This window comes from Pundamilia nyererei, unplaced genomic scaffold, assembly GCF_000239375.1.
Source record: "Pundamilia nyererei isolate P.nyererei 1_Seehausen unplaced genomic scaffold, PunNye1.0 scaffold00013, whole genome shotgun sequence".
Classification (NCBI taxonomy): Eukaryota; Metazoa; Chordata; class Actinopteri; order Cichliformes; family Cichlidae; genus Pundamilia; species Pundamilia nyererei.
Genome location: NW_005187414.1, coordinates 6,323,565 through 6,348,191, shown reverse-complemented (window position 1 = coordinate 6,348,191; position 24,627 = coordinate 6,323,565). Strand labels below are relative to the sequence as shown.

At 40.6% G+C, this 24,627-nt stretch overlaps 1 protein-coding gene across 2 annotated transcripts in view; it reads left to right on the top strand.

Moving 5' to 3' along the window:
- Positions 1–20,744, top strand: part of akap7 (A-kinase anchoring protein 7) — a 50,878-nt gene extending 30,134 nt beyond the window's left edge. The window contains exons 11-12 of one of the 2 annotated variants that reach the window (XM_013908740.1): positions 13,712–13,747; positions 18,027–20,744. In XM_013908740.1, coding sequence (XP_013764194.1) covers positions 13,712–13,747; positions 18,027–18,247 — 257 coding nt within the window. In that variant the 3' untranslated portion in view covers positions 18,248–20,744. The remainder of the gene's footprint in view (positions 1–13,711; positions 13,748–18,026) is intronic. The other variant, XM_013908741.1, reaches the window with a different exon arrangement.
- Positions 20,745–24,627: the final 3,883 nt, after the last annotated feature.

The window sequence follows — 24,627 nt, the reverse complement described above, 5'->3', positions numbered from 1 at the left end:
TTTTTTAAGAGAACAAGAGCGGCGAGGTCTATCGCGATAGCTTAATTTCTCTATCGAGTAAAAGTTATATCGCGATACATATCGTTATCGTTCTATCGCCCAGCTCTAGCTTTTCATAACACTTCCTATGTTGGAAGTGTTGTTGTTGGTCAGCGCGAACTGTCGCATGTCTGCCATTACCTGCCCGGAACCGGAAGTGACGTCATTTTTGCGGAAAATGTAGATTTGTTTTGTTTTTAACCTTCAGGGCCTTATAAGCCTATACTGGTGTTTTTAAAAGTTATGTTTGACTTTATGCTTTTCTGTATCATTTCTTGGATGCTTAGAACTCAAATTACACTGTTGGAAATCATTTATTTTGATGTACATGCTGTTTTTTTGCAGCAAGTTGGGAAAAGAAAAACTATAGCCAGCCGAAGATACAGCAGTCTTTCACACAAGGCTCTTATGAGAAAACGTCCAAGCGCCATAAACAAACCACAGGAGCCGTCTCGCGTTACATTTGTAAATTCATGGCCCCTGTTTATGTAGTTGAGAAGGACAGCTTTCGTGACCTTGTCAAAGTCCTTGACCTATGAACGAGCAGAGATACGCAGCCCTACATGAGCATAACCATCCATTTCATTAACAAAGACTGCACCCTCTGCGCTCGCTGTTTACAGACTGCGTACTTTCCATATGACCACAGGTCAGGTGGTATATTGTGATATATATCGTTATCGTGATATAAAATAATTCATATCGTGATAAATATTTTTTCCATATCGCCCAGGACTAGTCTTAGGCAAAATTTACCAGATTCAAATCTAATTCAATTGGATCGAATCGGGACCTTGTGAATCTGAATCGAATCAATTCTAGAAATCAGTGACAATACTCAGCCCTACATGTCAGCACAAAAAAGCCTAAGAAGTGGTTTCCTTTGAAATTTTGACTGCCTGACACACCAATTTAACAGAAATGTAGATCATTCTTGTAACTCTTCAGGAACTACACAGTATTGTGTGATAAAATATAAAATTAGAAAATATTTTGTGTTTTGGGTCTAGCCCTAGTCTTCCTCATGTGGATTCGGTCTGGCTGTACTCGGTGATGTGCTTTAACCTCAAATGGTGAAACGTTTGTTGTTTCCACTGTTAGCAGGATCAGTTTTCCTGCATCATTTACAAAGAACTGTGCTTTGTTGGATTTTCTTTAGTTTTTAGGTGCTAACACTGCTCTCGCTGTCAGACATGCCTGCCAGTATGGCCCAGCCCTATCTGCTAACTGTATTTCCAGTAATTGACATGCTTATTTCCAATTAAATTTATATCCAGGTTGGATAATGATCGATTGCATCTCTAATAATAAGGAGTAGTCTATGTCGTCTAGAGCGCATTTACCTGATTTTACAAATAATAGCAAAAAAATTAAGACAACTGTCACCAGACAACAAACAAAATAAAGCAAATATTTACCTGCAAAAATTGAGAAACCATGACAAGCTTTTTTTCCAAACCATTTTTTGTTTAGCATTTGAAAATCACTTATTGCCAACTAACTTGCTGTAAAGATGTTAAAAAGAAGACATTAACAGCTCAGCACCCCCAGTCAGGCTCATTGAGATCCCGGATGTAAATGCCACACTGAATTACTAGTCATTACATCTGAATGACTGCAACCTTCACAATAAGAGAGTGGATATATATAGGAAGCTGATGATAATCTCCTTATGTGCCTTTCCTTGACCCTCATCTTGGGACGTCGGTGTTTAGCCCTGACTATTGTTTTAGTCATAATCCACACTTGAGTCCAGAATTTTTACTTTATCTGTAATGTATGTTATCCTCTTTATTTCACCACGTCCTAAATCCATTCCAGACCTCATAAATTACACAGATAAACCCAGTAGCAGGCTGCAGCTGCCGGCTGTTCAACAATCATTATTCAAGCTACAGTGACGAGAGGAGGCGGAGCTTGTAGGCACCCGACCCCTCCACACACAAACACAGAGCGATGTCCACCGTCTCCTCATACGCACTGCTCCCTTTTCCACATCCGAAGGCTTGCTCAGTGTCCTCTCACTGAAGCCTGCTCATACGTGCAGCCCTCCTCCTCTGTCCTCATCTAGTTTCACACACATGCACTCTTTATCTTACTCATGCACGCCCCTCCCCTGCTTTGCTCACTTCAAACCAAAATCACTCTTTATTTGTTCTGTCTTTTTGTCTCCTACACATGCACCGTCCAGCTCTCCCATTCTCTTCTCTTTCTCTCTCCTCCCTCTTTCCCTATCTCTCTCCCTCTCTCTGATACACACCCCCCTCCTCCCTGTGTTAGTGCAAAGTAGAGCAAGAGCAAGGAATCACTCGTTCATTTTTTTCCAGCGTCTGCTGTCTTTCTCGGTCTTCTTCGGGCTGCACGGACGGAGAGTGAGGGTTTTTTGGGGGGTTTTCTTGTTTGGTTGCTTTCATCATCACTGGGTTTGTCTGCCCTTTGAGAGGGGAGGAGAACAAGTGACACAGAGGGCAAGACGGGAGGAGAAGCGGGGCTCTCCCTCCAGCCGTCAGGCTTAGAACAAGGGGCTGAGGAAAAAGAGGGGTAACAGCAGGGCGAGGGGAACAGGAGGAGAGGGAAGGAGGCGCCATGGGTCAACTGTGCTGCTTCCCTTTCTCCCAAGCCGAGGAGAAAATCAGTAAGTGCCTCCTGCTCCTGTCTCCATGCGTGGGTGTGTGTTGTTGGAGAAACCAATCGGATTGATACTCAGCGGTGCTGCTTTTTTGGAAAAGACTGCATGTGTGCAGTGTAGGAAGATACTGCACATCGTATATGTGTGTGCGCGCAGTGCTTTGTCAGCTGAGTGTGTGCGCACAGCTACATACATGTCAGTGTGTGACCTACACATGGACAAGGAGTGTCTGTGAGAGAGCAGCACCATGTCACAGCATTTGTGTGCAGATTAGTGTTGTGTATGTTTGAGCGTTTGTAGACGAGTGGTCCTATTTCAGCTGTGTAATTCTGTGTCATCAGTGTGTAATTAATCAGTGGCCGAGCAGAGCCACTGATTAAGCTTCAGATGAAACACTTTGTGAATAGGGAGTGCAAAACGTGTCTGTAGAAAGCTGCTCTGTGGCTTTGCATTAATGTTTTTTTTATTGTTTGTTTGGCTGTTTGTTTTCGGTGTTGCTGCTTCTGATAAGCAGGTCCTTAATTTTTTGTGCATGTGCATTATTTTGCACACGAGCCAAACAAAACTGGGCTAAACTGTGACTACTACTTACTACTCCACCTCTATTATATTACATAGCAGTGGTCTTTCATAAATATAAAGTTATTAAATAAATAAGCAAAGGAGCTTTTGGCTTTTGTGCTTGCCTTTAAGTTTATATTTCTTATTTAATCGTATAAATTATAATACCTATGAGTATGTTCTTTTATTAACTTTTGCTGCTTTGCTTTAACATAATGGACTGTAAGCTAAAGATCCTGTCACACTGACGCACTTTTTCAATAATGCTCCTTGAAGTTAGATCTACTCATCCCCCTTCACAGCTGTTCTAAAATATTTCATTACTCTGTGGTTTTTATTTGATTGTTTTAAACTCGATGCCCGCTGTTTCACTGAAACTCTCGGTCTGCGGTCAGCGTATCAGCTGGCCAAGCTACAATTTTGGGCATAATTGGCTCCAATTTGTTGCTTTGCCACAATGTCATTGCCATATGTGCACGTCTTAAAACTCAGATTCAAGTTGGGCACAAAGAAAGTTTCGACATTTTAGCAGACAAATACGAAAACGCTCATCTCACAGTCAAGCTCTGCAAGTCACGCTGCGCAGTGAAGGTCAAATATCCTACTGAGGGGAACAATAAGCAAAACGCTTTTCGAGTGGAGGGAGGGGCGGCTCTAAAATAACTTGTAAATGCCTCTTGGGTTATCATTCTGCATTCGTTTAATCGTCATGTGCCATGGATTAGCCAGTTAACGCGTCTTGTGGAAGATGTTTTTTTGTTTTTCGAGCACCACTTTTATCTAATGCACGGGGTCGTTGCACAATATCTGCGGTCGGTTAAAGGAAAATTCAAATGAATAAATAGTTAAAGTCAGGGGACAAATTTTCCACTAAGTGACAGCGACAAAAAGAGGCTGCTCTTCATCAGCTTACATGAAATTAAATGAGCTCCAGAGGATAATTATGGGAGCAGTTTGTGGTTTGATTGCAGCCTTCCCTCTCATTGTTCTGCAGCAGCTGTATTGTTAGTTAATTCGGGTTTTGCATGAATGTGCAGCGTAGTTTTTGGTGCTGCTGCATGTCATAGGACAAGAATTGCAATTATTACTCTCTTCCTCCAATATTATCAAAACACACACACAATCTGTTGTGGAGGGTCATAGCATGTCACAACATTTAACGCAACATTAAAGAGTAGTGTTAAAGGTCAATACATCTCTTGTCTTAAACTGAATGCACACATGCTGCCACATATAGATTTGCTCTAGTTAAAGGAGGGTTTCGGTCAGTGTGAGGGTTTCTCTTTTCTCTTCGGTAAAATTGGATTTGCTACTTGTTTGTCTCAGTCCCAGTAATGAAATGAAAGTCGGTAAATTGAAATTGATCTAATGTAGATACTAATAGAAAAGCTAGTCTCTGTGTGAGGCTACGCTTACGTAGAAGGTAGATGATGCCTTCTACGACCTGTCAGTTAGATTAATAATTAAACAGAGATACAAAGTAATAAAATCGTCCACTGATTTATGGTCAGTTAAGGGTATGTTTGTGTGTGCAGGCCTTACATGAGGTCTTGATCGTGCTGATCATGAGGTCATAAAGACAGACTTTGACACCAGCTGAAATGGCTCGTCTGCAGAAGGGGTGTGTGTGTGTGTGTGTGTGTGTGTTTTCTTTTTTTGTAAGGGCAGAAATATTAAACTGGGCTGAGTGTGTTCTCCCCTCCTTCTCTCTGTTTTCTCCCCGATGTGTCTCTTTGCTCTTTTCCCCGCTTGCAGCTGCATTGCTATAAACAGTCGAGCCACTGTGCCCTACTTCTGTGTGGAGAGAGAAGGATAGAGAAAAGGAAAGAGCGGCGCAGGGAATGAAAATTAATGGGGGAGAAAGGAGGGATTGGGCTTTAAGAGAAGTGGGAATATTGAGACAAAGACAGAGGCAAGTAGAGGGAGCCAACAAACGTGTGTGTATGTGTGTGTGCGTGTGTGTTCTGTAGGTCAGATGCTACCCCTGTGATGTGGTGACAGTTGCCCCTCGTGAGCGCAACAAGACACATGCGTACTTGTGTTCCTGCTGTGTATCTGTGTGTGAATAAAACACTGACCAACAAGACAGGGTGTCACACGGTGGTGTTGGCTGTCACTGCTGGTGAAACTTAGAAAATTGAAACAGTTGAATTAATTTCTTTATATGACTATAACTTTATGAATAATAGCCATTTTTTTGTCATACTCATTAAAATGCCGTATGAGAGCTAGATGTGTTCTTACGGTTGTTATTTAGTTGAGTATTAATGTAAAAAATGTAATCGAAACCCAATCCTGGACTTGATCAGCAACAATAATCAGGTATGCTGTGGTGTTTAAATGATGCTCGGCTCAGTGTTACAAGAAACCATGTTCCACACCATTACACACGCCACCACTATCCTCAGCCGTTGATACAACGTGGGATGGATCTGTTCTTTCACGTTGTTTACACCCAATTCTGACGCCAGTATATAAATGTTACAGCAGAAATTAAGACTCCTCAAATCAGGCAACATATTTCCAATCATCTGTTGTCCAGTTCTGGTGAGCCCGTGTGAATTATACCCCCAGTTTTCTGTTGTTAATTGACAGGAGTGCCATCCAGTCTGGTCTTCTGTTGCTGTAGCTTATCTGCTTCAACATTCAATGTGTTATGCATTTATGTGTGCTCTTCTATAGCTTGGTCGTAACAAGTGGTTATTTGATTTGCCGCGTTAAAAAAAGATGCAGTTAGGTTGTTTTGCATTGTTTGAAGCTGACAGCTGGTTGCTTGCAAAGTTTCCAGGCTCCAGTTGACTAGTATTGACCCTCGACTACGAAGTCACACGTCAGTCAACAGTATGCTGGGCTCTCATTGGTAGTCGCTTTAATCTCTCACCTGATAGTTCAGAAAAATTTATCTCTGGTCCACTCACTCTGTGTTGCCAGTGTTTTTTCACCCATAGTCCACTGAAGTCAGGGAATGTCATTCACTTTGTATGATCACTAGTCATCGTTTTCAGTGTGCAAACAGCTTCACTGTTGCCTCAGCTCAACACAATCTGGCCATTCTCCTCTGACTTCTTGACATCAACAAGCCATTTTCACCCAGACATCCTGCTGCTCATTGGATCCTTTCTGTTTTTCAGAAAATTCTCTGTAAACTCTAGAGACTGTTGTGTGGGGAAATATCAGCAGTTTCTAAAATACTCAGAAACTGTTGTGCAGCTGTTGTTGGTGCCAACAACCATGCCGCATTCAAACTTACTTAAACCAGCTTTCTTTCTGACATGGAAAGGACAGGAGCAACACTCATGTCCTTTCAGTGCAGTTAATTTGTACCCATATCTTAGATTCTTTTCTTCTTCTAACAGTCTGGTAAAGGTAAACTTTATTCCTCACACAGCATGCTTGGGACAAGCTATTAACAGTCACACAGCCTCTATATGGATATCTGTGTTAGCTTTTCACCTGCATGATCTGTAACTAAAGAGCAGAAATGACCTTGATCGGACATCTTTCCCTGTCGCATGGGTTTGCACAACTGTGACGTCACAGAAGTGTTAAATATCCAGCTCTGTGTTTGTATTTGTGAGATGTGCTGATGAAGTCAGCAGGGACCACGTGCGGAAGAGGGGAAGCAAGTCGACAACAAAGAGAAACAGAGAAAGGGAAGAGATGGATACAGCGCTGCTCATTTCACCTCTTTCCTCCCAGCCACTCCTCTGTGCTAAGATTTTTTCTTTTATTCTGGCGCCTCTCTGGTTTCACTTGTCCTTGTTGTATGGAAACATCAGGAAATGAAAGGATTTTTGAAATGATTACCTATCAGATGGGCTCAGGTGTTTATAGACGAAACAATCTGACTGAACTAACAACATACAGACAGCTGTAATTGATCAGACACACTCGGTAAGTGAAAAAGTAGGGAAACTCTCGAATTTAGTAACATCTCCTTTAGGAGCAACACCATGCCTCGCAGTTGGGGTAGGATGTTTGTGTTGGTCTGTCTTCAACCGCAGACGTTCGACTTTTGTCTCGTGTGTCGAGTGTTGTGGAGCACTGAAATCATCTTTCACAAACTTAAAATATGCTGCAGATTTGGTTTTTGGGAACCAGCCTTCCTCTAACACCATTCAGTGTTTTCCTTATGATAGACACATGAACACGACTTTAGGAATTTGTTGATCTGTGCACGTTTTGGTGTTACCCATGGGTTTGGGGGTTTTATTTGGTTTTGTTTCTAACTTTTCATCATTACATGTCTTGCTTTTTATGTGATCCAAGCCAGATGTCTACTCTAAAGAAGATTGTCAACAGTCTTAAGTTTTGTTTTTTTGCATGGTTCACACCAAACAGCCTTTTTATTTTTGTAAAGAAAATCAGTCTGTGTGATTAACTGGATTTTGTGGATTTTATAAAACCCACATTTAAAGTTTCCTCTCCTAAATTGAAGATGTTTTATGTTTGTCTTTCCTCAAACCACATTGGATTAGTAATCAGATCTGAAGTTCTGCTAATGCCAAAGCACTCAAAAACCTTTCTCTGTATTACTAACACTGAAATATTCCCATTCTTTCATGACCTGTAAGTGTGCTTTTATAAGAGTGGACCTGACAGCCCAGGTCACTGAGCAGAAAAGGCCATTTCTGAGTGCTGTCTGCCTTTTCCTCATGTCCTGATACTAAGGAGTGAGTCACATTTGGGTTTAAATTACACCACACATGGCCCAAAGAATGGCCTGGGGGGCCTGGGGACTAAGTTTTTGTTACATGAAGACAACCCACTGTCTCCTTTTTTAAGGTGCAATCAATATGTGATGTTCACTTCTTCAGTGCCTTTTCCCCATCAGTGCTTGATTGTGACAGGATTGCAGCCAGCGTCTGTGTTTGTGCAGACTCTGTTTAAGCTCAATTTGTTTTAGAACCGGACCAGACAGTCTCCAGCCGTTATAAAGATCTCCAGCACACATTAAAGCCAAATTAGAAACAGTTCTATGTGTAAGTAATGAAAATAAACCAGTTTACTATCACTGCTTACTGGTGAGGTGTGGAAATGAGCAAACAGACTATGATGTGTTGCTCTGTCACACCAGAGTAAAAGACCGAAACATATCAAATCAAAATGCAGTGGGATTTTTTTTTTTCCCGTTCTTGTTTTCCATTCACACTAAAAGACCGGGCTGTTTGATGCACAGTCAAACTGAGTTCACAGACGCCGCACATGCCCGGCTCTGCAGCTTTAATGTCTGCTTCCAGTGTCAAACCCACAGGAATCTTAAAAGATCACGTGCCACTTTTTTTTTTCTTAAGTTAATGAAAGCAACGCTGAAACTGTTATCTTTATTCATTGTCGGTCACATGGCTCAATGAAGGCAGTGCTGGTCTTTTGGGCTAGATATCATTGCTCATTGGATCTGGTGACATTTCTTGCAGCTCATCAGTCGGATTTATATTTTTGGACCAGATAAAAATGGCTCAACACAAGTTGAAGATGGACACTTTGGTTTTGTCGCTGCAGTGTTTACATTTACTTATTCAGTCAAACGTTCACATATTAATCAGCCTTTCTTCCTGCATGTTCATTTAACTGATTTCCTCTCACTGAGTTTGTGATAATTGTCTTTCTAAAAAAAACTACGGTAATTGTTGGAACCACTGCTGCCTAAAATAATTGAAAATGTACTTTGTCCAAGTATTATTGGACTGCTACAGTATTAAAGCTGCCACGTTTTCAAAATGTTTGAAAAAATTGGAACTACAGCGCAAGTTGTTGAAATATTTTCAGTTATAGTCCCACAGAGTAATGCTACCCCACTTTACTAAATCTGTTGTTATTATTGGTGATTATTGGTGCCATCTATGAGTCCGCAGCACTTTGTTTCCGTGTGTAATTGTGCAGTCAGCATGGCTTTGGCTCGCTACCATCCGTGTCCATTTTTAGGTCATTAGCTCAGTTTGCTGAGCGGCGTGGAAATCAGGAAGCTTCCCTTTTTTTCAAGTTTATTAAGAGAAACTCGAAATTAACAAAAAAAAATTCTGATCACACTTTATGTATCACCATTGGGTTTTTTTTTTATCTCATTATTTTGTATTTAGAATGATATGAAAGCAGATTAGTGGGTCCATCCTTGTGTCTCATTTTGTTTGAGCCATTAAAATTGTCTTCACTGCGCTGGTTGAGTTGCACAGATCTGGGCACCAACACCCTGCTGTATCCCATTGCTCTGGCACGGCGAAGAGATGGTCAGAAACGTAATTACTTTCTTGTGTTGCAAGATTCACAAAGTAGTGGAAAATTAAGCCACGTTACAGCTGCAGAATTTTCCTCGGTGATAAAACTTTGAATTTTCTTTTCAAAGCCATTTCTGGCAGGTTTATTGATCTGAATTAATGCAGATAAGCAAATGTTTAATCAGGCGGATTAATACTACGTCCTGTTTGTTTTGCAGCATGTTTTTAGGGAGCATATTTGTTTGCTTTTTGAGCGGCTAATAATCTAACCTGGTGCTTAATAATAAACTATCCATGGACAGCTCATCCTCATAAAGTGTATACCAGGATATGGGCTGCTGAGAATCAGGCATAAATGTGCTGCACTCTGCTGCAGTCAGAATCAAGTATGGAAAACTTTCTGGTATATTTCTCTGCAAACTGTCAGTGCTCTGTACCCCAACCCACCCCTCCACAGCCTACAAAACCCCGCCGGCCTCTTCTTTTTCAACCTCAGCTTTCTCTCTTCGTCTTTGTCCTCGCATGCACCAAGTTCATTTTTTCCCCCCCTGCTTTTTCTCATTTCAAGCTCCATCCTATTGCACAGATATTGTTACCCTCTGCTTCCTAAAGTCACGTACTGAAGAAGAAGCTTTTACATTCAGTCTCTTCTACATTATTAGACTACTATGAAATTCTTCTGTTTTCCCAGTTGTTTGCGGATGCTGAGGTCAAAGCACGCACTCATGATACAGCAAGCCTTCCTCTAGGGCCCGAACACGCTCCTCTCCTCCTCCTTTTTATTTACCCATTCCTTTCATCCTCCTTCTGCAGATATGCTGCATTGATGTTCTGCTCAAACCCCTGTGAGAGCTTTCAAAAATGATCAGCTCATTCAAAGTAAAAAGAGTGTATTTATGACAGCAAATTTTTAGATAGTTAGCAAACACAATCCAGTAAATTAGATTCAATTTAATGCGATTATTAAGGATCATTTTAGATACTACAGCTAGTTCCTGTGCACGGTTTTGCATCATCAGTAGCTGCCGTTATCTGGTCCGTTTAATTTCCGGTTTGGGCTCAATAGAATATCCATCCATCCAAGAGGTGATATTTTCAAGTGAAATTGTCCAAGTTTCAACAGAATCCTGCAAATGGTTCTCTTGAAGAAAAGGCTGTTAAAAGCAAGATGAATAAGTAGGGGAGGTTGTGTAAGAGAATTTGCAGTAATGGTGTTTAACGGTCCCTTCAAAGGCCAACATATATTACAGTGGAGTGGTGACTTCGAGCAGACACACACTGCCACTTGACGTTGTACAGACTCAAAGCTGACAGTGTACGGTCAAAATCCTAAACATAGCGTCTGCACACCAAGAACAGCAAGAACCTTTCAACCTTTGCCTCTCGGAGCAACTATGAGACCTGGAAGATATTAGAGACCGAGACAGCAGGAGCACATCAGAGAGGAACAAAGTTAAAAGAGAACATATCAAGAACACCCAGCAGCTCCGATGCTTTAAACTATATGTTAACATCAGTACATTGACATGCTGTGACTGTGGCAGAGTGACCTTTTTATTTAGAAAACTTAATAGAAAACCTCTTTGAGTTATTGAAAACCACTCCACATGTTAAGATTAGAATTGTGTTTTATTTAATAAGACAATTTCTGTTGCTGTTGATTGAATGCATATTCATTTGGTTGAGTTTCTGTGGATCTGAACCAGCAGCAGCAGTAGCAGAATAGTGATTTCATATGTCTTTATGTACCTTGTCACATGTCCTAAACACATTGAGGGAACTAATTACATTTTACACAACTTTTCACATGGACTCTGCAACAGCTATAACAATAAACTTAGTAATAAACGTCTTAGATTTTGTTTGTCAATGGTGACAATGCCAAGCCCATTCTTGTGAATATGTCATCACAGTAAATCTTGAAAGGAGTCTCCATCTATCTGCTAAAGCCAAGGATGAACTGATAAGATTGTGGCTGTAAAAGATCAAGGGTCAGCTTTACTGTACCGTAATATCAAAAGGATTTGCAAAACCCTTGTTTGGACCATTATTCAGTAGAGGTGGGAATCACCATACATCCCACAATACGATATTATCACAATACTTAACGCACGATACGATATTATTGCAATTTTTAAAAATATTTTGCGATATTCAGATTCTGTACATAAAGGTAAACTTTATCAATATTCATTTTATCTAATAACAAATTCTCGCACTCAGTCTTTCTCTCATTTCAGTCAGTTTTAATGTTGACAAACTGAACGGTTTGTATTACAGTCTAGTCCAACTTAACTCAATGCAACCATCTGGTACAATTATAGCTATTCTGAACTATGCAATTTGTGAAAACTATGCAGCCCCTTCAGACTGAAGAATTTCAAAGTAAATTAAAAAAATATATAATTTTACATTAAATAAAAAAGTTTAAAACTTAATTAAAATAAAACATGTCTTAAATTAAAATAAGTATGTCATGTTTATTGCTGCCATAAAAAAAGTTAAACACATTTGGACAGTGAAGGAATGTCAGGATTCTTGCTCAGAAAAAGGAGCTGATCAACATGTTCTGAAGTCAGAGCATGTTCCAGGCCACAAAAACTTTTTTGTAACAAAATATCGATTTCTGCTGTCGCTGTATCGATACATTATTAGCAAACAAAATATCACGATACTACACAGTATCGATTTTTTTTCCCCCACCCCTATTATTCAGTGACTCAGGGAAAGATAAGAAACTGAATTACTAATAAAATTAGTTTTAAAGTCTACACTGCACCTTGACTGATTACGGGAGGGACACAACTGTAAGGCTGTAATGTAATAATTTTAACAGTAATGCTGTAATTCTAGTTTGGATGTGGATAAAGTCAAGTCAATAAAGTTACACTAAAAGATGTATTAGTCATGATAGTTCAGATACATTAGCCTGGATCGAAGTAGAAAACCAACGAACCTCTGCCCCTTTGTTTTAGAAACGAGAACAAAAATTACATTAGCGTATGATTAGGGTCACTCCTTGATGATGGGACCTCAGTGCAGAGCGCTTGTAACTTTTTTTCTCTACTGTTTTTTTCTTTCAGTCTAAGACCAAAAAAGCTGTTTTAGAGACTTGAAAAAGGCCAAAAAGTGAGGAAGTGGAACGTAAGAAAGAGGCAAAGAAGCCAAATAGGTAAAGACGAACTGGTTTGGGAGAAGATGATACTTAGAGGCTATAGAGAGTTAAACTTGACAACAAAAACAGATGGAAAGTCGGTACAACCTCCTTCTGCTGTTAAAAGTGTGTGTCTGGTTCTCATCACTGTCACCATGACTACACAGCCAGCAAAAAAAAGGTGAAGAGAGGGAGAGCAAGAGGAACAAATGTTTGAATAAAGAGAGAGCGAGGTTAGAGAAGGTAAAAGCAGAGTGGCAGCGAGAGGAGAGGATACGAGGAGGGCTGGCGCTTTGAGAAATTGTGGGAACACTGAGTGTGTGTGTGTGTGTGAGGGGGAGAGAGAGATAAGTTGAGCGAGTGAGATTCATGTGTCTGTCAGCCTCGTTGCCGTGGAGTCCGTTTATCCGCAGTTTGAAAAGCTTATCTGTTTCTCTGCTAGTGTGTGTGGGTGAGAAACAGGTACAGAGGATGGCTTTACTGCCATCATAAAGGCCGTCACTTCGACAGGTCAAGATTGAATAGGCAGATAGAAACACGCAGTCACATTAACAGATACAGACACAGAAGAGACCTTTGACAAGCGAGACGAAACCGCCTTACGTAAGGTTGGCATCGAAAGCGATATTTTCTGGGTGTTCAATGCAACGGAAGGAGCTCAAGAAGCGCTAAGTCACGGTTTTAGTTCACTCTTATGTCATCGTATCTTGTCCAGTGTTTTATTTTCTGAAGTGCAGCCTCAAAATAAAAGCTTTTAAAAGCCACTTTTACAAGAAGAAAACTTGCCCACAGTATTGTGCCCTGCTTTCCTTCTCCATCCTTCTGTCCAACCTAATGCAATATTTTGGTAGTATGACTCAGTGGCTTTGGTTAACAGTTTTGCCTTCACAGTATTTCTGCATCCTTTTTAGGCTTCATGTAGCCCCGGGGTCCAAAACTAATGTTTAAAATCACTGCTGTCTAGCACTGAAAGTATCTCCCCCGTGGTAACACACAAAGAGGCTCTTATAACGGCGCTGTTTGGAGAGTGTGTGCAATCCCTGAGACGCCAGAATATGTCTGCTTTGTTTGTTTGTGCTTACTTAATATTTGATGTTTGTGCTTGTGTTGCAGATTTGGTTCAGGCTCCAGTCCGTGCTAAACGCTCAAGTACGTGTCCTCCTCCCGTCATATGTGTACAATCAGAGTTGGGAGGGTTCATTCAAAGTGTGATCTGCATCTGATTACAAGCTACAACTGCAATGACCCTAAAGCCATCATTTCCCATATACCTTCACAACAATCAAATTCAGGCTGATTAATGGTGTGATTACTTCTTGCCTTGGAATAATCTCCAGTTTATTGATTACAAAAGATGATACCATCTCGTTGCTTTTTTGTATCCAAATCTTGTCTCTCTGATCATTCTCAGTATTTTTACTAATATTGTTGTAATCCAATCACAGACAATCTCATTCCTCTTTATTAAGTTAGCGTAAATGGTGGAAGCAGAAGCAGCCTCTGTCCTATTTAGAGCATCTGGGCAGGAAGTGATTAAGTAGGCTGTCCATTAATCGTGCTGCTGGGTTTTATGTATTTGTTTCAGTTGCATCCCCCTCATTTGAGTAAAATAATTCATCCTGCACTCGAAATCATAATCCTTGTTTACATTTTAGGTTTACCTTTCTTACTTTGATATTTACTTACACATATTTTATTATAGACATTCCTTCTTCATGTGTTTTATTTTCAATCTATATTCAAATAAATTACTTAAATTGGGTTGAGACCTTTAGAAACTAGTGGACATGTAATGGGTTCAGCATGTGTACAAACTGCAATTCAACTGTAGAACCAGTAGAACCCTGTTGAGGAATATCTCTTGTAGTCGTCTTGTCCTTTGCAGTAAATTACACAGTTCCCACCGTGATATGATTCTTCTGTTTTGATGAGAGGCGAGGTTTCACCCAGTTTGTTCCGGCTGTAACCGTCACTGACTGGGCTATTTCTCAATTCATAAAATGATGATTAGACCAAACATATTGAAATATGCCAGCTCTAATGCATTCTTATACAAACCCTCAAATATCCAACATAAAATTTAACAAAACATCAATAACAAAACACAATTAACGTACAGTTTTCAGCTTTTATATGTGACCTGCTGCAGAGAAAGAAAGCAGAGATTAGTTTGACCAAATTACAGCTTTACTGTTGTTAGGCACAGTTTAATTTAACTACATTTACTGCAGTTTTACTATATTTTAAATGTTGATTAAACAGTTTCTGACGGCAGAGAGGACTGCAAACATTTTAATGTTTGTTTTACTTCAGACTGTCGCCCACTAGGAGGTTGCCTAAGTAAAGTGCAGAATATGCTCCCTGCTTAAAAAATAAATAAATAAGTATTGGCCCAGTTGCTGTTTATCTCATGAATCAGAAACCGGTCATCAGTAATGAGCGGACGGTTTGTGGCGCTGACTGTGAGGGAGTTCTAAGAGTGGAGCAAAGACTAAACAGGATGACCGTCACATGATTTAAACGATTGTGATCATTAGTGCTAGGAGCGCCACTCTGCGCTACTTAGAAATCTGCCTGCAGTTTTACTGAGAAAGGCATATTCAGTGAATTCAGTCACTAAAACTAAAGGGTAGATAGAAAAACAAACATCAATCAGAGGTATGACTCACTCAAAAAGACAAGCAGGCAGGTAATCAAATAACATCTCAGTACAACAGCAGCAGCGTTTTGTAGAAAGCACAACTCGATAAACCTCAAGTTGCTAAAACAGAACATGTTCAAAAACAATAGATGGAAAAGCTGATTCGAGCACACGGGGACGTTAAATAGATGAGTGAGAAGCAACTGCTGGCTTGTTCTGACGACTCCTGTTTTCTGTTTGGCGTGCTGTTACCAGGCTGGACGCTTGGCATAAACAGCATAAATCCACAGTCGCACAGTGCTCGTGTCATCAGACCGTGGCGGAGGTGATATACTCGCGACAGTGACTTATTCCAGTGGTCTGGATAACAGATTTCAGCTCACAGTCGGTCTTTGGTGACTGATGCCACTGTATTATATTCTGCACAGAGGTCAGCAGATGCACTTCACTGATATTTGCATATTAACAGAGGGCACAGCAAGGTCGGTGGCACCTTGTTGTATTTATTATTCATGGGTATGCTAATTTAGTAGTCTGCACAGAAGGATTTTCATATAAAATGACTCATTGTGTGTGGATTGTCACTTATGTAACAGTCTAACAGCAGATGACTGAACAATTAACACAGCATCAGAACTTGCTTTAATTTAATTTCACCATCTTGTTGGTTAATATTTAAAAAACCCATAAGAACAGAATGTGACACATGGCTGGTTTGAGACACCTCTGTCGGATGAAAACAACAGATGACAATAAATTACGCATCATACTCTCAGCTGGTTCTGACCTCAGCAAAATTATCATCGTCGTCTCCTGCTGTATGCTCTGTCTCACTGTATAATGAATAATAGAGCACGACGCTGATTTCAAATGAAACAAACCTATGGGCCCAGTGGGATTCTGTGGTAAAGAGGGTTAGTGTGCGAATCTTGTGCTTGGCCTTGGTAATCAAAAGCTAATGCGGTTATATAGTGTTTGTGCGTACCTGTCTGTGTGTGTGTTTGTGTGCGCCAGACAGACTGGATGGCTGAATGATTTTTCTATTACTCTCTTTCTGAATGGCTTGCTCCTGCCTGTCCATCCTGCAGCCTGCCTGCCTGCTTTGCTCTCTTTCTACATGAATTATTGACTGACTGACCATCTCGGCGATTCTTCTGACTGGCGTTGCCGTCTTTCTGTCTGCCATTTTGTCTGTAGCTGAACTAAACTTAAATGATTTGCTTTGGTGTTCAAACCAAAAAGGAAATTAATATCAGCTGTTTACATCTTCTGTGACTATCATCTCTGCAACGATCACTTCTTTCCTATTGCGACATCAATCTGTTGTCGCCGTGTTCAGTCTGTGATGAGTGGAGAATCCACACAATTAATTATTGTCAGATTAATGGTTATTTTCTGTTTTCATTTTGAGCATATTAGAAAAAGAATGAAACGGGTCGTGCTTTCATCAGAAAGGCACTCAGACACCACAGGAAGCAGCTTAGTGCTGCAATCAAATTTACCGTCGAGTTAAATGTCACTATAGCTAAAAATTGACTAATTCCTGACACATATGGTGAAGTGGAAGCTCAGCTGGAGCCACAAACACAGAGAACAATCAGCAGTTTCATGATGGGTTTGGATATTTTTTTTATTGAGTACTGATGTTGCTCTAACATGCCCTTTTACAGGCACAAGGGGGCATTTATATTCTGACAGTTGACGATGGTGGTATAAATCGGGTTTAGAGTTTCATTGGCATCCTTGTTATCACTCCCATGTTTTTATTCTTGGACTGTGTAGCGTAGCTTTGCATTCAGGTTGATGACAATACTGTGGAAATCTCCTATCACTGACATCATTCAGATGTTTGTGCACTGGTTTGTGTTTAATAGGAGCACCCATCATTATAACAGTGTGTGAAAATATAATAGGTCGCCTTTAACATTGAAGGTGCCAGTTATACAAAATTTGCCTTTATTACATTTTAAAACTACGCGCAATATGGGCTAAAACGAATTTAGACCTCAGTCACGCAGGCTTACAGATCAGTCATTGACCCTATGGCAACATCCAGTTGCTAGGGAAACGTACGTGTTCCGCAACCAGTTGGCAAGTGGTTGCTGGAGGTTGCTTGGAGTTGCCAGGTGTAATTGGTAGCCAAAGAGTGTGCTGCACCTAGTGCTGCATCATAGATTGAATGGCAGATGCCAGCTTGTCTGAAAATACTCGCCAACAACTTACTCAGCAGTAGTCAAACTTGCAAAATTGATATGCAAGCCAGAAACGTGGCAACGTTTGACTTTCAACTTAAAGTCAATGTGTTGAAACATATTGGTTGCACTGGTAAGAAGCAAGTTTTACTCACTAGTTTTACTCACCAGAGTCCCCCATGTGCTGCATCATTGTTGCCACCAACTCCAGCAGCAACTCGGCAACTGCAAGTGGTACACACTTTGCCTAGCAACTGGAGCTAACTAAGGGAAGGAGGGGTCGTTACTGACCAGACTCTCGACCTTGAGGCAATATCTATGTAAAATGTTTTGCTATGTCCACTACCCTTTTTTTTTTACAATTTTAAAGTAAGTAATTTGAATCTGGCCCATGGCTGGATGGCTTTCTCCTTTGGCACAATTCCACTGATCTTCTAAGATTTGTTGATTTTGATCAATTATGTGATTTTCTTTGTTTTTGTTTCCCCACAATATTGCTGACAAACTCTTTTATTGTCAAAGTTGATTGATTACTTTTTTCAACTCGCTGTTAATGGACATGACGTGCTCATATACTTGTGCTTTTGCTACCCAGGTGGGCGTCGCCGGTCTGAGCCAGACGAGGCGGAGCTGCTGAAGGTCAGCAAGCGACTGGTCGAGGACGCCGTCAACCGCGCCTTGCAACAGTACAAACAGGAAACACTTCAGAATGGGGGCGGTCCTAATGCTGCCGCAGTGAAGCCCCCTGGAAATACAGAGGAAACTGCTACAAAGACGAACACTACAGCCAACTCCATCACAGTGAACAGGAAGTGACCTCATCCGACCGAGGCGCAGAGACTGAAAAACCAGCAGTCCGGACACCATCAGCCAGGCTTGGTTAGACATGAGAAGAGTCAGTAAGACCTGGGCACAAAGCTTGAACCAGCCAACCAGTCAGCCCACTTTGCTGACCAGCTAACCCAGCTAGCCGGCCACGCTAGCCACCCGCCCACCTGACCTAGCTCGACACAGTGCTAGTTAAATAGGTAATGTAGCTTGAAATTAACGCCAGGTGACCGTCCTAACAGGCCAGCCTGTTTAGCCTGTTGACTTACCGCACCAACTCTGCTGTCCTACATCTAACAGCGAGAGTTTCGTCCCTCCTTCTGCACTGATCTGCAGGGGAGGGGTACATGTTGGCACTCCTGTAGAGACACTCATCCGTATTTAAGGCTTCACTGTGACCCGTCACTGCAAAACTGCCCTTTTAGAATAAGAAAAATTAAGTTTTGTTTATAGTTTAGTTTACCTTTTAAAATGAACTTGAAATGTCCTTTATTTCCCTCTGATAATGAAAAAAAAAAGCCTTTTGCTGAAACGGTTTCAGGTGAAGAGCCTTTCACCATCCTTTAAACGTCTTCTGCCTTCATAGACAGAAAATCGTTTGTTCATCTTTGTGGCTGAAGAGGCCGTGTGACTGGCTGGATTCTTCAAACTTAAGTGTGAGACACGCGTCAGTATGCTGGACTTGAATCTGTGCAAGCTTCTGTTGCATTTGGCAGTCCACTTAAATAGATCTTATTTATATTTCTATCATTTTATTTTATCTTCTTCACGTCTGGTACAGAAACTGACATAACCTGCCCCCACCCCACAGCTTTGCTTTTAGTGTCATATATTACAGTTGCATTACCAGAGTGTGTACTACCGAGGCAGCACCGAAACAATCATGGAGTTGAGATAGATTCACTTTGGAAACTTAAGTGATGCTTTTGAGCAAAATCCTATAAATCAACCTCCACTAAAAATAAATAAAAACACTAACTTTGGTGGCTTGGGGATGCTACAAAATAAAATGATGTGCTTCAGCGTAACATTACACTATGAGTTGCCAAAAACGTCTCTCCGTTAATGCCAGAACCTTCATGATTAAATCCTTGACAAGCTGTTATTACTGTTAGACTTAAGTATTTATTTCAGAACTCACCTTCCTCTCTAATACATCAGTGTGATTTTTCTTTTTTTTGTTTGATTCTCTATGAAATGCATTTTTAAAGAGCAGCACGCAGCACGTTGGTCAATTGTTAAGTCTGTGACACAGGCTGGAGTCCGTTTGTTTGAGGCTCAGTGTTTTTGTTTTGGGGTGTATCAGTATGCTGATGCTGAGAAGCATCTGATTCTGTAGTACTGTACATGGAAGAGCTTTTAAAGGCAAGCAGTGATTGAGAGTCCCACAATAGCTCCTCACGGCTGAGAACCCCACAGCTCCTAATTTCGCTGTCTTCCATCTTTTTTTTTTAATGTAAGCTTAATGACATAGGCCCTTATAGCGTTGTGCTCATGAAATCCATCCACTGTTATTCAGAAATACGTACGCACCAGTGTTAAATTAGATATTACTGCAGGAAACAGCTAGAACAGTGATTATTTAATCTGTTTATCTGCTTTAGCTTGATTTACATGATTTAATGTAAAAACATAAAAAATGAAGACGCTGGATTTTAGTTTGTATTTCGAAGGTGTACAAAGCACAAGATTTTTGTAATTTATGTTTTTAAAAACTGGTTTCGGATTTTACAGAGCAGGTTTATACTGTTCAGATCAAAGTGGCCTTCAGTCACTAAAACAAACTCGTGCGATTCTTGTTTTCTTGAAGGATGTTTTTTACCCCGCGTGTGGGGTAGGTTCGGGGATTTGCCAAAGTCTCTTAAACATCAGCCTGAGGCTAAAGGGTTGGATTCTTCAGTTAAATGTTTTAAAAAAATTAAAAAGTCCACCATAAAACAGAATATGTGTTATTTCCATTGTAAGAAAAAAGCAAGTGACTTTGATTTTCAGCTGTTTGAGGATTAATTTCCCTGCAATGAGAACAGGTGTGAGCTGGAAAATGCACTCTCATCTCTGTGGAACCTACTTAAACGGTCAATAACACAGACGGATGGAAGGAGGAGGAGGGGGGTAGCTGTCTTACGGTGGACTTTGAACATTTTCTTTTCGCTTTTTTTTTGTTGTCACCAGGTCCTTAATCTCCTTAAAATCCCCTTTAATACACAAGTTGTCCTGTTGGCCTGTTCATGTGTCTGTGAAAGCGTGGATGTGTTTGTCTGTGGGACGTTTGATCAGCGGTTCCCCTGAGAAATTCTTGTCTGTATCAATCATGCAAACTCAGACTTGCGTGTGTGTGTGCGTGTGTGAACAAGCTTACAAATATGTCTTCTCTGTTTGCCTTTCCATGTTTCCACGTGTATGTCCGACTGAGTGGGTGTGTTGTTTGTACTGTGTTGTATATCTTGTTCTGCCATATTTGAACAATAAAACAGGATATGAGATTCAGAACTAATATCCTTTTATCCCCGTCTCCTTATTTCAGTCTGGGTGCGTGCGTGCGTGTCTGTGTGTGTGTTGCTACATTAAGATTACAGTAAGAAAATTATTTTAACAGTCGCGAGCATTTTAAAGGGACTGTTTTACTTCGATACAATTGTATATGCTGGAGTCACAGTGGTGGGAGACCGCAGCACGTTCAAAATTACTGCAGTCTTTGAAGCCTTGTTGCCTTTGAAGATGAGTCAAAGATGGGTCTGGAACCACTCAGTCAGTTGCCACTTTCAAAGCAACTTTAGTGCAAACTTTAGGCAAATTGTTGCCATCTACAAACAAAATTTAAACAAAACTTCCCAAATTAACTATTTGCATTCAGAGCAAAGCCTGAACTTCATGGATCTAAAATAGAAATTCCTGCACAAATTGTGATTTAGTTTCTGCAGTATGGTCACTTAACTGCAAAATGACAACCGGTTGCAAACCAGCTGAGTGGAGATGCGGATGAGTTGCACTCACTGTCCCACACTTACTGTGATTGATTGCAGCATGTTGCTAATCTACCAGAGAGTGATTGCAGTCAGCCTGAAGCAGTCTGCGATTATTTGGTGACAGGTTGCCTCCATCCAGGCCACCAGTGCATTTGCAATTGAAACTCTGGGTTTGGGCAACTGGCTGCTGAGTTCCAGTGCATCCCGCTGATGGTCACTGGGATTTTGATCTGAGGAGTTTAGAGGCTGGATGAACACCCTGGGCTCTAGTTTCATGTTCCTCGAGTTTTACTCAGCAGCCTTTTTCAAAGTAGCGGGTTACATGGTCATGCTGTTGTCAAACATGCTATTGCCCTACAGGGTCATATTTGATCTGCTTCACCATTTAGATTTATGGTACTTGCCTAAGTAACATTAATGCAAACACTAAAGGTTCCCCTGAAGAAACTTTTATTGCATTGCATGACTGAAACCGATAGATAATATGGTGTCCTTGCGGTAAAAGGTCCCAGTTTTTCCCAGAAACATTTTGGAGCAAAAATTTTGTCTGTTGAATCACCACAATTTGCTCTTGCAAAACCAAAATCCATTATCCAAAAAGCAACCAGTCACCATTATGCAAAACATTTGAATCAGGATTCTTAAGAATGTAAAATCCTTTTAAAGCAATGTTTCTATTTTTATCAGCTTTCCAAGCATCACTGCTAAATTGTGCACATCTCATCTTTTGAAAATAACATTTACCATTATGCATTTACCATTCACAGGCCCTTCACACCCCAAGCACACCCACACACGATTTTTATTTTGCCTCAGCTGAAACCGAGGAAGGATTGAAATAGAGAGAAAAGGCTCTGTTTACAAATATAACCACCTCAAAGCTGATGCACATGAAGCACTAGGACAATGTGGGCATGAATCTCTACACTATCTCCCTTTATTGTATTGCTATGCATTCAATAACGGTAACTAAGGTCTTTCATGTAATGGCAGAGAGGACTCTGCGTCCCACATAAAATAGGCTTATAGGCTACAAATCTTTCACTTATAGTTGCTTATTGTAGTCGCAGCACTTCAAACATCCTTATTCAAGCTTATAATGGAAAACGTACTTCACGTCAACTCAAACAGGTAAATTCAACTGGTATTTGTTTAGAAACAACAGCAAAGTGATGGGAATCTTCAAACTGATGTTCTAATAGTACACTGAAGTACATATTTTGCTGTTATTTTAGTGACAAGCTGTTTTTAAGTTGCCCCCTGTTATTTTTTTTCATTTATGTCTGAATGTACAGTTTCTCACCTGTTAGATGTCAACTTACACCTTGAAACTTTAGAGTGACTTTGGTGGCTTTCAAACATGAGTCTGTTCTACTTGAACCTGTCCAACTAAATCTCTGTGCAAAGGCTGATTTCTCTCTCCAGTTATATTTTTACGAAGCAGAATAAATCTAGCCAGTCTAATGGTGCCCATTGATTTATAAATGAACAAGATCAAATTCTTTGGCTACCAACTGTTTAACAAGAAACCCACCTGTCACTCGGAAATAGCCACATCCCACTCGTTCTTAATCTTGACTCACCTGATTCATTCAATCTCTCAAGTCCTCACATCAGAGTTTTCCTATTTCTTAAGAAAATAACTTTTAGGTATGTGTTCATCATCAACAATTGTTTTTGTTGATGATGTTTTTTAGGACTGCCACTTCATCTTTTGTCCTCCACTTGTCCAGTTTCCTCAAATTTTTTAGAGACAACCTGCACACCATGCTGAAATGTGCCAGCTTTTTGGGAATCACCAAAATTAGTGAAAAAGCAGAAAATGTCCAAAGAAAAACTTTGAAAGACCTTCTTATAGCCTGAAGAACTAATGCTCAAGACCACTTTAAAAGTTACACGAAACTCAGGCTCCTTGGAAACAAAATATAAAGAAATGAGAGATGGCTCGAGACTTTTGCACAGTACTGTATTAGACCTGAAGGATTTGACAACTGTATTTCTTTTCTCTAGCTTCATGGGAAAGCAAGGCCAAAGAAACCCCTGATGTAGCTTTAAAGGTGAGGCAATGAACCGTATGGATGTGGTTGTGTGTGCTCTCTTTAGATATTTGCTTAATTGCTTACTGATCAGTAGGAGGCATATAGCCGGACACTGAGTTTTGGAGCCATCAAGAAACAAAACAACGGTCAATACGTGACTTGGAAACGATTCAAAGCTCTGTTCCAGCACTCAATCAAAATAATATTCATAATGAAATTATAATAACCTTATTGCTTGTTTACATTAATGACCCTCCATCTCTAGGAAGGCAGGCAACCAGCACATACACATAAGTAAAGTACACACTGTTAAAGCCTTTTTTTCTGAGCTCTTCTTTTTTCTTTTTCTTTTTTTACATCATCTTTAAATAAATGGAAAATGTCCGTAAGAGTTCTATAAAACGGGGTCACCAGGGTGTTATCGGCGGAAACCCTCCGAGCTCTTTTACTTCACAGCTTCCCTCATAATGTGCGAATTTGCTGAATCACACAGAGTAATGCAGCACAACCGATTCCATGATTCAGTCATCGGCCGACCTGTATGCGATATAGTACAGTGATGGCAGCACATACTGTGTGATTCACCAGCACTCACAAAGCCAAGTGTGACTGTGAGGCTGAGGGTGGATGGAGGGCATGTTTCTATCACCATCCAGTGTGACTCAAATAATCAGTGTAGCAATCTTAAAGTTACACTCTCGAAATCTTGTCTTCGGCTGTCACCCATTTACGGCCCTCTCAGAGTTTCACATCGGGGTAAATGTGAAAGCTTGTTCTTCTGCAGTCCCATCAAATAGGAGAGTAAAGGGCACTACTCTTCCTGACTTTCTGGGTTGTCAGTGCTAACGTTTCATAGTGTGACTTCACTGCTGCAAAATGTCAGCTCATCACAAGGTCAATGATAGCATCTACTGCAAAGTGTTAGAAGTAGGGCTTCGTACCTGCTGTGGCTCATCAGAAACAGAAATCATTCATAGAACTTGCTCCTGCATATTCATGAACCCTGTGACCACCTGGGCTGTTCCTTCAGTCCATTTAACCTTGAAGAGCATAGCAAGAGTTTCTTCTGGCTTTCTGCACAATGTGAGCTCCAGCATGCACTTGTTCCATCTTTTCACAGTGTAAATAGAAAATAGGATTTAAAACCTTTCTTTTTAATCAAGCAAATAGTTAGGTCTGGATCATGTGACGCTCAGTCCTCCTTTAGTTATGCTGCAATAGGCCTAAGATGCCGGGGGCTTCCAATCCGGTTGTTAAGTGATGACGTATGAACCCTGCATTTGGGTCCAAACTACTCTGCTTTTATTAAGGCTGTTATGTTTTTAAGATGTTATAATCCTTTGTATCTTGTATTATTTAATCA